The sequence below is a fragment of the Pipistrellus hanaki genome (assembly GCF_964339955.1).
Source record: "Pipistrellus hanaki genome assembly, chromosome: 4".
In the NCBI taxonomy this organism is placed as follows: Eukaryota; Metazoa; Chordata; class Mammalia; order Chiroptera; family Vespertilionidae; genus Pipistrellus; species Pipistrellus hanaki.
The window spans coordinates 36,271,792-36,287,962 of record NC_140506.1 but is presented as its reverse complement, the minus strand read 5'-3'; the positions used below and the strand labels follow the sequence as shown (position 1 = coordinate 36,287,962).

The 16,171-nt window shown below is 38.4% G+C and overlaps 1 protein-coding gene across 2 annotated transcripts in view; it reads right to left on the bottom strand.

The window, feature by feature from the left end:
- IQGAP2 (IQ motif containing GTPase activating protein 2) overlaps positions 1-16,171 on the bottom strand; it is a 254,590-nt gene that overhangs the window by 44,824 nt on the left and 193,595 nt on the right. The window contains exons 15-20 of one of the 2 annotated variants that reach the window (XM_084881260.1): positions 14,089-14,256; positions 10,974-11,116; positions 9,001-9,168; positions 2,365-2,448; positions 1,191-1,262; positions 460-529 (exon numbers count right to left, since the gene is read on the bottom strand). In XM_084881260.1, coding sequence (XP_084737386.1) covers positions 460-529; positions 1,191-1,262; positions 2,365-2,448; positions 9,001-9,168; positions 10,974-11,116; positions 14,089-14,256 — 705 coding nt within the window. The remainder of the gene's footprint in view (positions 1-459; positions 530-1,190; positions 1,263-2,364; positions 2,449-9,000; positions 9,169-10,973; positions 11,117-14,088; positions 14,257-16,171) is intronic. The other variant, XM_084881261.1, reaches the window with a different exon arrangement.

Below are 16,171 nucleotides of genomic sequence, written 5' to 3'. Positions count from 1 at the left end.
CATATGTAGAGTTGGAACTGTAAAGAATAGCACAAAATGTGATTGCTACTCCTGGGTGATTTTTTAATTTTATTTTGCTTTTTCAAACTTCTACAAATGACTTATAATGCAAAAGAGTTAGCCAGAAGATACATTTTAGCTGTTTAATTTATTTGCTGGCCTGTGATTTTCCCTCCTCACTATAAGAGTAAAACATATTCCTATAAGAAAATTTTGAAATCATATAAAAAGGAAAAAGACATGTATTCCATTTACCCCTTCCACTTATAACAGGAAACAGGTCATCCCACATTCCCTTGTGTACAGTTCAGAGTCTGGGGCTGACGGTGACCCAAGCCCTCCGGACACAATGGGCACCTCTGGCCTTGGAGCAGTCCCTGAAGTGACTAAATTGGCAGTAAGCTGTCCTCCTCTGGCTTAAGAGGGATCCATACTTTGTTTCCGGATACTCCCACTTACCCAGTGTTTTGTAGTCATCTCTAGCCTTGCTTGCTCTCAGTAGTGACTGTATTTTCACGATTTCATTGTTCTGCAAGAGAATGAGACCGGTCATGGTCTTCCAGAGTCCCATCTACTCCACTATTTTAGGATCCAGAACTATTTAAGAACTGATGGTATTTAAGAATGGACATTCTTTAGAAACGACAGTATTTTGATGTGGTGGATTCAATGTTTATTTTTCCACTTTTTTTGAATGAAGGGTCAGATAAAGTCAGTTAAACGTATAAACAAGATTATACGGGAACAGTTTAAAGAGCTCTAAAAAGGGGAAAGAATTTTTGCCATCAAACCTAGATGATCCAATCCATGTTCACATGGTTCTTCTTTAAAGATCCTGAAAGAATTCTTCCTGTGGGCTTCTCTCATGTAATCAGTGACGAGTTAGAAAAACTACTAGTAACGTTGGCAAGTATTCCATTGGGTTTTTTTCTCCTAGCACAACTAGCCCACATCAGTCTGCTCTCTTCCGTTTTTCCTTACCAGTCCTGGTGGGTGAAGCCTCACTCTGAACTTGAGTTCTGAATAAAGACTGTTACGTCTCCAAATATTATCACACTGTGTCCTAACACCTATTTCTTTGTCCTAGTATTCATCCCCACCATTTAATAAAAATCATCCAAGGCTAACATGAAACAAAGCTTCGTTTAGTTCATGCGCAGCCAGGATAAAAATGCACATGCATCTCTTACATGATCTCTGAAATACTGCAGCCGCGAAAGGTAATTCCTCCGTGCTCTGGTCATCCGGTACCAGGACTGAATCTAAAAATACGTTAAACAGAGAAATCAAAGAACGTTAATATCTTTTAATGCAGTCTATCTAAAACATAATATTTATGTCTTATTTGGTAAAAAAGTAAAACCTAGCAGCCTGCCAAATAATGAACACCTTAAGCCTGATCTTCATCTCCTACTTCTTTCACTGCTTCTTCTCTTAAGGGCTGGGAACATTTTACACTTTAAGGTACGGTGCTATTCTGCTTTAATCCCCATCAAGGAAAAGCATGTTGCTGAAAGCTGTAGTGGGTCAGGGAATCAAATGAAACTAAGTCCAGAGTTTCTTCCAACCCTTCTGAAATATATCCAATATACTCAAGGTCTTTACAGAAAAGCATTGAACGTGTTCTCATGAGGGCCCAACTGTGAACCAGAGGTTTCTGAGCGAGAGGCCTATGTTCCGTGGAGAGCACAGGACAGGGAGGAGCTGAGGCACCACGGATCTAGGAGCTGTCATTCTGGGTCTTCACAGTTTAAAAAGCCTTTTAAATGAATCTCATCTGGTTCCAGTCTGTCCCCAGCGCCCCATTCTGACTTGCACCAGGATTCCCAAGTTGTCTATCAGTTCACTTCTGCATGGCCCCCTGGTTTCCAACTCCGAGACAGTAATCACCACAGTGCCGTCTCTTTCTCTGAGGTCAGAGTAATCACCCTGGTGCAAAGTGGGTTGGGACTGGCTCCACACCCAAATTCAGATCCTAACTTTTGCATTTACCTTCTCATGAAGGTTTTGTATTGGTAAGTTAGAGCATTCTAAATATTATTAGCAAATATGGTAAGAGGAACATAAAATAAAGTTGAAATAATCAACTTGGACTTTCTGGAGAAAGAGCATTTCCTGGTTACAAAGCATTTGCACATCTGACTCTCATAACCACATAAAGGACCAGAGCCAGCTATGGTGTTTAATGGACTTGCTTGTAGATGATCAGCTAAGTGAGTAGTGGAGATGGGACTCAAACCCATGACTTGCTTCTGACTTCAAGGCTCATTCAGACTCCTTCCATAGTCTGTCTTCCACAAACAAAACTAAACAGAAGGGAAACGTCTAAGTCAAGTACTTGGTAAGGTAGGAAAGGATGTTTACCTTTACAATAGTGGGAACATGATTGGAGAAGGTTTGCCGCCTGCAAACATATGACTTCCGTTGTTTATATCCCCTCCAAAAAGCCTGTGGAAAAGAGTGAGCTACCGAATTAATTATGTGCAACACTTTTCCAGTTTATTTCAGAAAGCATGAGAATAGAGGATTTCTCAAGACACCGAGTTAGAATGCTGTCGGGACCCTTCCGAATCTCATCTGAACACCATCTCTGGGGGTGGACATTTAACTGAGCAGAGAGCACCAGCTCACAGTTGAGGCTTGTCCCAAGCTTGAGAAGCCCAGTTTCTCATCCAAAAGCTTAATTTTACCAAGGCCCTAAGTGACAAGAAATAGTAATAAATCGGAGTTATCCCAAAACATACAAATAGATTAACTGAGTGCTGGTACTTTTTGGTAACAATATAGATGCTTCAAAATAATGACTAATAAGTATCTGAATGCAGCAAGTGGACCACGGTGGCCCAGACTGGACAGGAAGATGCTCTCCTAACTCGAGACTCTGGATCCCTAAAACAGGAGGGCTGAGATGGGACATGCATTACTTCATCTATTCCTGCACCCATTGTAATGGTGCTCCAGCAACAGAGCTTTACTAGGTTATCAGCATTAAAGAGAATTTTCATAGGAGACATTTTATTTATTTTTATTTAAAAAATATATTTTATTGATTTTTTTTAGAGAGGAAGAGAGAGGGACAGAGAGCTGGAAACATCGGTGAGAGAGGAACATAAATCAGCTGCCTCCTGCACACCTCCTACTGGGGATGTGCCCGCAACCTAGGTACATGCCCTTATAGGAATCGAACCCGGGACCTTCTAGTCCACAGGCCGACGTTCTATCCACTGAGCCAAACCAGTTTCGGCGGAGACATTTTAAAAAGCTGGACACAAACTGAGATCCACAGAAGGATCAAATCCACAGCTGTTCAAATCCAAGTTTATTCCAGTTCATCTATGAGTATCTTTTTATTGATGCATATCCTTGTAACTCACTCCAATTCTCTGATTTTTCAAGTTAGAAGTGAAATACAAGTTTCTCGTTAAAAGGACAAATAGAAACATTAAACTATTTTATAAATTTCTTTTTATTTCTGCATTTATCAACCTATCTCATTATTCTAAAAATATATGTGGGATTTATAATCATTTAAAAAATAATCTACGTTTTTGGTAATAATTCAAAACAAAATAGGATGGAATAAAAATGATTAACCGAGTACCAGCTCCAGACTTCCCCTCTCAATGCAAATCCCTAGAAATGACACATGTGCCTTTAAAAAAAACCTGATCCTGAAATAATTATAGACTCACAGGAAGCTGCAGAAATCATACATTGAGTTCTTTGTCTTAGGTGAGTCCCTTCACCCAGTTTCCCTCAATGGTGACATCTTATAAATATGCTTTTCAGGACATCTACTGTAGTGCCAGAAAATGAGTAGGCATATGATCATAAACCAAGAATCGGAAGAGAAAAGGCAGCTGGCATTGGACTGAAAGGAAACACAGAACAAAAATCTACGAAAATGTGGGAGCATTTACAAAAAACGCTGGATGGTACTAAGCCTGAGAAAGCCTTAGACTCCGGTCAGTATAACTTTTGGGAAGTTATCACCTTACCTACTTGCCAAGCAGAGAATACAAAGGCATAGGTGGGAGAGGGGATCAGGAAAAGCACAGGAGTGTAGGGCCTTTTTGGAGCGAACTGAGCAACATAAATTTAAAGTTATTTAGCTTTCTCTCTAGTGGTTCTAATTTTCAATTCATCTAGCCTTAAGGAAATACAAGCACCTGTGTAGAATAAATATAAGAATTTTTGTTGCACTTTTTGTTAAAACAGAATGTTTACAAAGAGAGGAACAATTAGATACACTGTGATTGCACTCATACTCAGGGATATTACATGACACTTGAGAAGAATGAGGGAGAGTCTTATATATTGACTGAAAATGTTCTGTATCATGAGGATTAGCAAAATCTCCCAACATATACTAAGGAAAAGAGGAAGTTGTACCTCATCATACACTATGATACAACATGTTGACAAAAAAGAAAAATATGCCGAAACCGGTTTCTCTCAGTGGGTAGAGCATCAGCCTGCGGACTGAAAGGTCCCAGATTCGATTCCGGTCAAGGGCATGTACATTGGTTGTGGGCACATCCCCATTGGGAGGTGTGCAGGAGGCAGCTGGTCGATGTTTCTCTTCCATCAATGTTTCTAACTCTCTATCCCTCTCCCTTCCTCTCTGTAAAAAATCAATAAAATATATTTTAAAAAAAGAAAAAAAAAAAAAACAACATAAAACAACAGTACATATTTCTATGCAAACAATCTATTCAATGCCTAGAAGATCTATTAGGATAAACAACAAACACAGAGAAAGGGCATAAAGTAAAACGTGTCTATGTACCTAGTTTTACTTCGACCCGGCTATTTTCTAAAGGAATTCCCAACTGTTATTTACCCTTTAAAATAAGTAAAGCATATATGCATACATATACACTCCATTGTTGTACACAAAACTACAAACATATAAGTATGTATATGTGTTTATGTATCCTTTATTTCTGATAACATGGGATCCAATCTTATGCAAAGGTTTGCTCTATTTTCCCTCTAAATTATATATAGCATTTATATTATTTCCTATAAAAACACAGATCCTCCCCATTATTTCTTAATGACCACACAGTTCTCTGTAATATAGTTTTACTATGAATTAATAATCCCTCTGTTGGTAGGCATTAAGTTATCTTTTTTTTCCCAGTAAATAACCTAGTACACCCATTATTGTTCATTTTTATAAATGTTTCCATCGAGAGATTAATACATAGAGGATTACTGTGCCAACAGTTGATAGCTTAAAACTGATAGTGACTGTCAGGTTGTCCTATAAATAATGTATGATGGAGACCTTTTTCTCAAAGGTCTCACTGAACAGGTATCAGAAAAAACAGAACATTGATGATATCCAAACTGATGGATGGAAACTGCTGCCTCCTTTTTATTTATATCTTGACATCTGACAAAGTGTGGAAAGCTTACCTGACTTCACATACATTTACTTTCCCCCATTTATAATATAATTGTCTTAAATATTTCCTCCAGTCTGGCTGAGTGTGGCTCAGTGGTTGAGCATTGCCCTATGAACCAGGAGATTACTGTTTGATTCCAGGTCAGGGCACATGCCCAGGTTGTAGGCTTGATCCCCAGGGTGGGGTGTGCAGGAGGCAGCTGATTGATGATTCTCTCTCATCATTGATATTTCTATCTCTCTCCCCCTCTCCCTTCCTTGCTGAAATAAAAAAATATATATATTTAAAAATATTTCCGCCACATATTTAGAATCATATTTGACAGTGCTATAATTTCTGCTTCAACTGTTTAACATAATTTTAAAATTTTTAAGAAGAAAGAAATATGTATTTCTCATATTTTTACTCTTTTGGTTGTTCTTTTTTCTTTTCTGGTGTTCCAAAATTTCATTGCTTATCATTTCCTTGTTTAAAGAACTTCGTTGCCATTCTCATAGGGCAGGGATGCTGGTAACAAGTTCTTTTAGTTTTCCTTCATCAGAGAACACCTTGACTTCCCCTTCATTCCCAAAAGATATTTTTGCTGGATAAAGCATTCTCTTCTGATAGCTCTTTCCTTTCAGCACTTGAAATATATGCTGTAATTCACTTTCCTGCCATGCCTTGGCTGCTGTGGACCAGTGGTTAGGGTCGATCTGCACACTGGGGGGGTCTCAGGATTAATTCTCAGTTCAGGGCACATGCATGGGTTGATTCCCAGAGGGGGCATGCAGGAGACAGCTGGTTGAATGTTTCTATCTATCCTTTTCCCTTCCTCTCTCTCTAAAATAATAAAAACATATTTTTAAAAAGCTATACAAAAAACACACTCAATAACATTATAGCTAAATTAGAATGGAATTTAAAATTATAAATTTAGTAATCCACAGGAAAGCAGGAAAAAGAAAATGAAAAAAAAAAAAAAAAAAAAAAAAAAAAAAAAGCCAGAGCAATAGTGCAAACATTAGAACAGGGGTAAATTTTCAAATCACTAATCTCAGGTTCCACCTCAAAAACTAGAAAAGCAGAGTAAAATAAACCCAAAGCAAATAGATGAAAAATAGAATAAAAACAATAGCAGAAATCAATGACATTGAAAACAGCTAAATAAGAAATGTCAATAAGACAAAGATCTAGGTTTTTTTTATAAGACCTATAAAATTGACAAGACCTATACTCTTGTAAGAATGACAAAGACAAAAAGAAGACACAAGAGAGTAAAATCATAAGCAATCTTACCAATGAATATGGAAACAAAAATCTTAAAGTAAAATATTATATAATCTATATACGTTTACGTTTATATACACACACATAAAATGCAAGTAGAAATGTGTTTGAAAACACACACACAAAGCTGTGTTTTTGCAAAGATTTGTAAATAAAAAGCCTAGCCATGAATTAATCAATTAAAATAAAAAACAAATAATTTCAATAGATGTAAAACACTTTTGATACAATTCATATCCCTTTTTCAATTTAAAAAGAAATTAAACAAACTAAAAATAAATGGATACTCTTAACCTTAATCTTTAGAAAAATATCATCTCACAAAAATCATAATATTATATTTAATGGTGAAATGAAAGAGCCATTCCCTTTAAAATCAGAATGAGACAAAAATGTCCATTATTTAAAAAGCAAAAGAAGAAAAAACCCCAAACTGGCTACATAGATTCCTTTTGACTTTCCATGTTTACTTGGACACCTTCTGATTTGTTCCATAAGCACTTGAGATTAGCTACTGATGACATGTTTTCTGTACCACTAACTCAGTTTCTTGGGAGGAGACTTGGGTGGGAGGGTAGTGGAGCTGGAGTGTCCTTTGCTCAGCCTGGGAACTTTCTCTCTGAATTTGTTAAAACTACTGCGCCTGGGCTGATTCAGCCAGCTAGGAATGTTTAGCTGTTCTGTGGAGGGAAGTCTTTAGATCTCATTCAGATCATTTCTCCTAACTCAGGGTCAATCAGCCACATTGGCAAGATGAGATTAGCATGGTCCCCTGTGGTTCGCGGTCCTTGGGTTTAGTGGGTTAGGAGGTTTCTGTTGGCTACATATTCACCTCCAGTCTACAGCTTGCCTTTAGACATCATCCTTTCCTTGTTAGAAAACGGTCAGAAGAGTGAAGAAAGGGCATGGCAGGGCACGGTTCGATGGCTTCTTCAATCCTGCAGCCTCAGCTGAGTGGAGGAAAAAGGCTCCAAATGGTTGTTTCTGCCCTTCCCCAGCCCTCACGTGACTTTAGCCCTGAGTCCTAATATCAGATGGATTTTATATGGCTGGCTCTTCAGAATCTCTTCCCACTGCAACACTGTTTCATGCCCAAGACTGGAGAGCTTAGGGCCGGTCCAAATTGTGTCACATAGGCTGACACTATGAATTTTGTATGAAAGTAGAGCCTTAGCATCAGTGTAGATGATTCTCTTTTTATGCTTTTGTTCACATCCTGAGTGTTTTGCCTACCATTTGTTTAAAGAAGAAGAAGAAAAAAAAAACACTGGAAAACATATTGGAAAAATAAAAGTATCAGGTTTATAGGAGAACTTGCTTTTAAAAAATTAATCATTTCTGCCTTCTGATAGCTTAGGCTCGGACAAATTCACACATTCGAGCACCTATCATATGCAAGACACTAGAATACAAGTTTTAAAAACTCATCTTCTGTCCTGAACGATGTTATAGTTAGGTGGGGGAAGCAGATAAGTACACCAATGGTCACAAAAACAAAGCTCTTCCACTGAAAACTTTCAAGTTAGGAAATGTCATAGTTATTGGCCAAAGCAAACATTCATCAAACTCTGCCCATCAATAACAGTTCACTTTGGATGCAACAAAAAGGACAAACACACAGTCTTTTGGAAGCCAGCACGGTGCCTGGTAGAAGGTAAAGGGAAAACAGAGGAGAAACATCTACACCTGCAAGGTCCTCTTTGGAAAGTCCTGACAAGTCATGCAAGGGCAAGAACAACTGACAACAAATGGAATTTTCCTGCAGACCTAAAGGAAGAATGACAGATTATATAAGGGAGAGGGCACTCTTGAAAATGCTAAATCTATTTCATCAGTTCTTCTGTTTTTTGCTTTTTTTTTTTAGGTGCCACTCAACATCCACTAACTACTAAAAAACCAATTCATCAGGAAACTGAGTGAGAAAGTAGGTGACACAAGGAGATCCAGCTGTTAAGAGAAACAGGATTCTAAATCCTCTGGCTCCGACTAGGTTGGTGGCAGGTGGATGGACCTGTAGAATCCACAGTGCCCCAAATACTCTCTGGAAAACCACAGGTGAGAAATCATTCAACATCCATTCCTTCCTGGAGCCTTAAGAAAGCAGCCTTGGGGGCACTGATTAAGGGGAAAAAATCTGAAGTCAGATTTGTTAGAATCTATAATTTGTTATTATTTAGAAATTTAGGAATTAGAATTTGTTAATTAGAATTATAGTTTGTTTATTTGTTTATTAGCAGTCGATTGTCCTACTGTCAAAGAAAACATTTCTTAGGGGACAGAACAGTTTGCTGTAACTAGTGGCAGGTGAGTCACATACCTGTATTTTGATCACATGCTTTTCTTGTTCATACAAAAATGATTTCCTAGCTTCATACTCTTGGCTAATGATGGATCCTAAGCGTGTGTCTTTAAAGCGAAGGACATCTTCGGGCGCAGACCACAACCTCTCACGAATGTAATCTTTTGTGACTTCCTCAACAATGTCCTGGCAAGAGACATTTCTTATGGTTACACCTCACACATCAGGTGAAAGAAGCATGCAGAATAGCTTCTGGACACTTTATGTTTCTGGCTTTGTTTACAAACAGATCTGACCAGAGCCGAGGGATGAGCTGGCTTAGCTTCCTTCTAGCAACATGATTTTGGAATCCTCTAAACGTGTTGAGTTGGTATGAGAACGTGGTTGAATGATCACAGGATTTGGAGGTAGAGATGTACTGATGATGCTGGCCTTTGCCAGATGTGAGGCCTGAGCTCCATAGTATAAAAGGGACAAAGAAGAGAACAGTAAGCAGAGGCACCTCTCCTCTCTCCCTCCAGCTGCCAAGAAAAGGGCTGCAGTGCCCACGAGGTCCTTAGGCTCCTCTGCTGACTTTCTTGACCAGAACGGAGAAGGCAGACTCTTGCAATTACTTGAGGAAATCTCAAATTTGGAGGAAAATAGACTAGGGGTCAGAAGAAAAGGGGGGGTGGTGGTGGAAGACAAGCCCCATTATTAAGCAGATAGGGAAAACCTCGAAGAACGAGGAAAAAGGAAGAAGGGATATGATGAGAAGTCTTTATGTGGACTGTGACTGGCTATGTTCTCTGAGAGAAACAAGCAAAGACTGGACTCACTTCTATGGCTGATGCCTTATTCAGTGTGATCGAAATTAATTTAAAATAATTGAAAGTGAAATCATATAAAAGATGCATAAATACCTTTAAGGGAAGACATATATGCACACTGACTGAATAAAGTTAGTAATTCTAGATTGTTTAGAAGAAATAAAATGTATGGTGTAGGCCCTCATTTTTTAATAATCCTAACAGACTGATGCTCAATTCCACAAAGGTAAGCCCAGGGTGTCTCTGGGTGCCACATGTCCAGTTTTCAGCTCTGAATTTTAACCCTTCGATGCTGCTTCTTCACAGTTTGATACATCTTCTTAATTACAGCATATGAATTTTAAGTATGGCCCACAATTTCCTTTTTTCACCCCCAACAAAGTAGCACTGGTAATTTATTGCCACAATGCCATTTTCCTGTAAATTGTGGGGAACTTTGAACATTTGAAATCAGTTAATAAACTATGTTCTTCACTATCTTCTTGTCAGTCAGGATTTCTGGTAGCCTCGTCAGTCCCAGGCCACAGTTCTTTCTCTGAGTTTTAGTAAATACAATTCTGGCGATTCTGTCCTTAGTACTGCTATATCTTTGGTGCTGTGACTTTGAACAAGTCTGTAAGCTCTACATTTGTGAGTCTACTTATGTTTTCAAAATGGAACTCAATTATTCTCAGTATTTTTCTCTTTAAATACACTACAATGCCTGGATCAAAGAGCAATTTTCATATCTTTTAAGTCCAGCTTTTGTTCTCAAGTCCAAAGTAATCTTGGTAAACATTTCTTCAAGAGTATTTCCCTCCAGGAATCATTACTCACTTTTTAAAGGATCTTACATAGCTGTGTTGTAGGCTGAGAAGGGGAAAGAAATGACATTTGAATATTGACAACCAAGGAATTATCCCTAATTTAACTTTTGTGTCAAGGAGCACCTGAAGATTGATTTATTATAAGCCAGGAACGCTTTCTCCCCATGCTCTGCCTGATGTTATGCCAACATGAAAAAAAATTCTTCAAGTTATTAGCCACGCAGCCACTTCCACCTGGAGTTCACAAAGACTTTGCCCCACATCCAGCCTTCAAATAAAATCAATTAGTTCCTCCCACCACGTCCATGATTAAAAAATAGAAAGATAACCACACTTATCTTCATACAGTAGTTTTACATCAAACAAAACATCCTACCTTAATTTCTTTTTCCATGAGCCATGATTCTTTATACAAGCAAGATTTAGGGGTGACCCAGGAACTCTCTTGTGAATCGACATTGTAGTGGTAATCGTATTTCTCCTGCAGGCTAAGTTTGAGCCATGGACCTTCTGTAGACACTGAAGAAAAAAGTGCGTTACATTCTAGAGAGGAACACCTTCAGCATTTCAATGTTGTTTCTTCAATGTGTAATACAACCTAAAGAAGATGCTTTTCATCAAGCATTCAGATAGTTTAAGTTAAGATCATTAGAAACGACTCACTAAAATCAATGAATGCTATGTACTTAGTCGCAGCTCTCTGCTAAGCCAAAGAAGGAAAGGCTGATGTCTAATGCCAGATTTGGATCCCAAGCTTTCCATGAGGATGGTGGGAGTCACGAATGGCCAACAAGATGGATAAGTGAACAAGGAATGCATGTCTCGGGCAAATGTGAATAGCACCACAGTAGACAGAGGAGGCCCATGAGCAAGATTCCTCTTGGCTTAGAAAGCCTCCCACAAGCTTTATGAGAAGTGAGTGACCTGCAAGGACTGCACCCGTTATTTAGAGCGGGCCAGTGACCTGCATTAAACCAAAGCAGCAGTGACTCATCTTTGCTGACAACTCATCCAAGGCACACAATGACATAAGCAAAGTCACTAAGCAGGGAGAAGGAAAATTCTGGTTCCTCTGACTCACTTTGCTCTATACAACCACACAAAATGAGGGAAAAAATGTTGGAAGAACTTAATTTCCCCATCTACTACGAAAAAAGCTATGGCAGTCATGGCTTACATTGGTCAAGAAGGATATCTCTTCTTAATCCATGGGCTACCCTTTCTATTTAGAAATCTGCTTATTTTAATGAACAGTCACGCTTCCTATCCCAGACCAGAGAGCTAAAAACAACAAAAATAAAAAAGCTCTGGCCTAGACCAAGCTAAACCAACTGCTGCCAAGTGAACATCAGACTAAGAAGAGGCAATGTTAAAGCCCTTTATTATGTGTTGATTATTAATTTGGCTTTACATGGCCCTAAACTGTTCAATTTGTCAATCCTCAGGAAGAGAGATGTGTCTCTTTTCAAATGGACAGTGAGATGGCTGTTATCTGTTTAGAAGTACTGGTGTCCTAAAAAATATATTGTACAGTCAAATTAGGATGATCACAAGTAATTATTTTTTTCAATTACCAGTAGTTGTCAGATCCACAAATGCTTTTCAAGACAACTCTCTCATTGAGAAGAAAAGAAGGAAGCGAAAGTGGTAAAAACAAACACAGCTGATTTACAATAGCTAAGATTTGGAAACAGCATGAGTGCCCATCAGCAGAAGAGTGGATTAGAAAACTGTGGTATAGCTACACAATGGAATACTAGGCCGCTACAAAAAAGAAGGAACTTTTACCATTTGCAACAGCATGGATGGAACTGGAGAGCATTATGCTAAGTAAAATAAGCCAGTTGGAGAAAGATAAGTATTTCATGATCTCACTCATATGTGGGATATAATGATCAACATAATTCGATAAACAAGAATAGATCCAGAGACAAATGGCAGGGGATTAGGGGGATTAGAGAGTAACCAAAGGACTTGTATGCATGCATATTAGCATAACCAATGGACACAGACACTGGGGCGGTGGGGGCTTGCCCAGGGTGGGAATGGCTAGGAGGGGGTGTCAGTTAGGAAAAAAGGAGGCATGTAAGACTTTAGACAATAATAATAAAAAACACACCCAGTTATATTCTCTTATTTACATAAGATGTGAAAAGTAAAAAGGCCTTAGTTGGCATTAGACTTGATTTGGGTTGGGACAGTCTCAGTTGATAATAGGAAAAGAGAATTGTTATCATTTTCAAATTAAGTTTGAATTTACAGTCAGAGAAGAGGCAGAAGAGGGTGTCTCCGGTCCGCAGTCCAAGTATTTTCCCTAAGAAATGTAGTTGGCTGGTCACTAAGAGAAAAGACTAATTATGAACCTTGGAGAAAACCATAAAAAAAAAAAAAGGATTCCAGTTAGTTAAGAGGTGGTAGCAATCTAAAAGAAAGCATACTTTCTAGATGCCTTCTAGACAAAGTTATACTTCTATGTAAGAGCTAAACTGAGCTATAATGCTCGGTGATCCACTTAGGAGTGGACACTTCAGTTTGGGAAAGAACACACATCTTAGAACCAGAGGTGAAAGAGATAAGAATCACCCTCATCACCCCTAACCCAAACAATGTTCATAGGTTTATCTGGTGTAGTGTCTCTTCCTCCTTCTAGAACAGGAAGCGGAAAACTTTTCCCATACAGGGCCAGGGAGTAAATATTTTCGACTTTGTGGGTTCTAGGTCTCTGATACTAGTCAACCCTGCCACTGCAGCATAAGAGCTGCCATAGACAATACATGAAGTAATGAGTGTGGCTGGGTTTTGGTAAAACTTGATTTACAGACAGGTGGGGGCCAAGGAATCCCCTAAAGCTATTAGAATAAATGAGCCCAGCAAGGTTGTGTAAGACCAAAATACAAAATTGAACTGTATGAAAATGTGTCCATGCAAAAGTGTGTACACAAATGTTCACAAAAGCATTCTTCAGAATAGCAAAAAGTGGGGGGGTGAAAAATTCAAATTCCATTAATTGATGAAAGGATGAACAAAATGTTGCACACCCTATACAATGGGTTATTATCAGCCACAAAAAGGAATGAAGAACTGGTATATGTTACAACATGGGTAAACTTTGAAAACATGCTAAGTGAAAGAAACCAGACACAGTATCATTTGTGTCAAAAAGGATAGAGAGAAACATCGGTGCAAAACATCAGTTTTCACCACTGGAGGAATCAATCAACAAGCAAGACCTATAGAAAGTCTCCTTAAATACTCTATTTTCTCAAGTCTATGATGCCACTGTGTATAGCCACCAAGTTCATCACAGCTTTCTAAAACATAAAAAGGAAAAGAAACATCTAAATGATTTCCTTTGCTATAGATGATAAAAATAATTTTAGAAATGTCAATTTGAAAGCAATGCTTGTCTTAAAATTAAGAAAATACAATACCACAGAAACTATCATAATCAAAATGACATTCAGCTTGTGCTAAATGACACAAACGCTTACCACGTCCAGATTTTTGCTCTTTTGCCTTTGTAAGGGCATCATAGTAGTCGTCAGCACATTCGGGGATCACATCATTTGTTTTACCAACAGTAGACTTCAAAACAGACAAAATATCATTTTTCTTTTCTTTCTCCAAACACTGATTGACATCAACGACCAGTGTAACCCCTGGATAATAATAAAAAAGTGTTTCTGTTAAAGTTTGTCTTCTATTTACCCTGCAGGCATGTAAAGCTGTAACTCAACTTTTTAGGAATACTCTGATATCAAACCATATTACCCTGTGAGAGGATGTACCACAAATGCCCAAGAGACTGTCACCAATTCACCCACCAGTTTAGGCTGTAAGAATAAGATCCCAGCCTGGCTGGCGTGGCTCAGTGGTTGAGCGTCGACCTATGAACCAGGAGGTCGCAGTTTGATTCCCTGTCAGGGCACATACCTGGGTTGAGGGTTTGATCCCTGTGTGGGAGGCAACTGATCAATGTTTCTTCCTCACATCAATTGTTTCTCTCTCTCTCTCCTCTTCCCTCTGAAAATCAATGAACATGTCCTAGGCGAAGATTAAAAAAAAAAAAAAAAAAAAAAGATCCCACAGGATCATGGTTTATTAAAAATCACAGCATTTTCTGGTTACTCATGTGTGGTAGCAAGACCTTCATTTTGTTCACTGTGATAATCTTTGAAATGGGATTAATGCACACCATTAATTGGTATTTGAGAACTAGCTTTATGAAGACATTTATTTATTTCAGAGCAAGTAAAATTCTATTTAAGCTTTGGAAATCCTGATATTCTTCTGTATAGTGCAAGTATACTTTCAAGATTGTCATTAGCAAAAAAACAAAAACAAAACTGTTCTAGAGAGGCAACAAGCACAGCAAGTGAATATATGCAGTGGAGTCCAGATACTTAATTCTGAAAACAATTTAGACCGATAAAGCATTTTATCACATTTCAAATTTCTGCCTCTTCTTTAAATAAAACCACACTGAACTCTGGGTTGCCTGAAGAAAGTTAGCATGGTGAATTCTTGAAATTTTTTTAAAAAAACGTATTGATTATATATAATATATAGAGAGAAATGGAGGGAGAGAGAAACATTGATTTGTTGTTCCACTTAATAATGAATTCATTGGTTGCTTCTTATATGTGCCCTGACCAGAAATCAAACCCACAACCTTGGTGTATTGGGACCAAGAATTTACCATGTTGCTCTGGCTGGATAATTACTGATCTGTCTGGCCAGAGCAACATGGTAGATTCTTTATTATCCACGTTAGTTCCAGATAAGGATATTCTGTATGCCAAGCCAAATAAGCCAGTCAGAGAAAGACAAGTATCACATGCTCTCACTCATATATAGAATCTAATGAACAAAATAAACTGATGAACAAAATCGATCCAGAGACACAGAAGCATGGAACAGACTGATGAATTTCAGAGGAAAGGTAGGGTGGGAAGTAATTAACCAGGAAACTTATATGCATATATGTATAACCCACAAACACAGACTAGAGTGGTGAAGACTTGGGAAGGACAGGTGTGGAGTGGAGGGGGTCAATGGGAAAAACAAAAAAACAAACAAGCAATACTTTTAACCATAAAGATTAAAAAAACATATATTCTGGCCGAACCAAATTGACTATTATTTTTCACAACCTGTACATGCAGTGACTTGGAAATGTAGAACAACAACAACAAAAAATGGAAGAAACTAGTTTAAAATACTTTTTAGATGAAAAGTGATCTTGCTGAAAAGAGAAAGGATACGTTTTCTTTTATTTTTTAAAACGCACACACATCAAGCTCTACCATACAAATACTAACTGGTATATTGTTGTTATCAAATTATGTCCACATGTGCACAGAACTGAAAAGGCTGGCAGGACATGAAAAACAGAGTTTGACTTGTAGCAGCCTGAAGTCAAAGTCATGCAAATCTGGAGGAGCATGGAAAAAATTAAGGAGAACTTCGGAGGCAGACTCCACCTGCTGCTGAACAAAAGGTAGAGCGACATGTTCCTGTGCTGGAGTGAACAGGGATGGGGAGCTGGCCACCCCCCCCCCCCCCCTCCTCCAG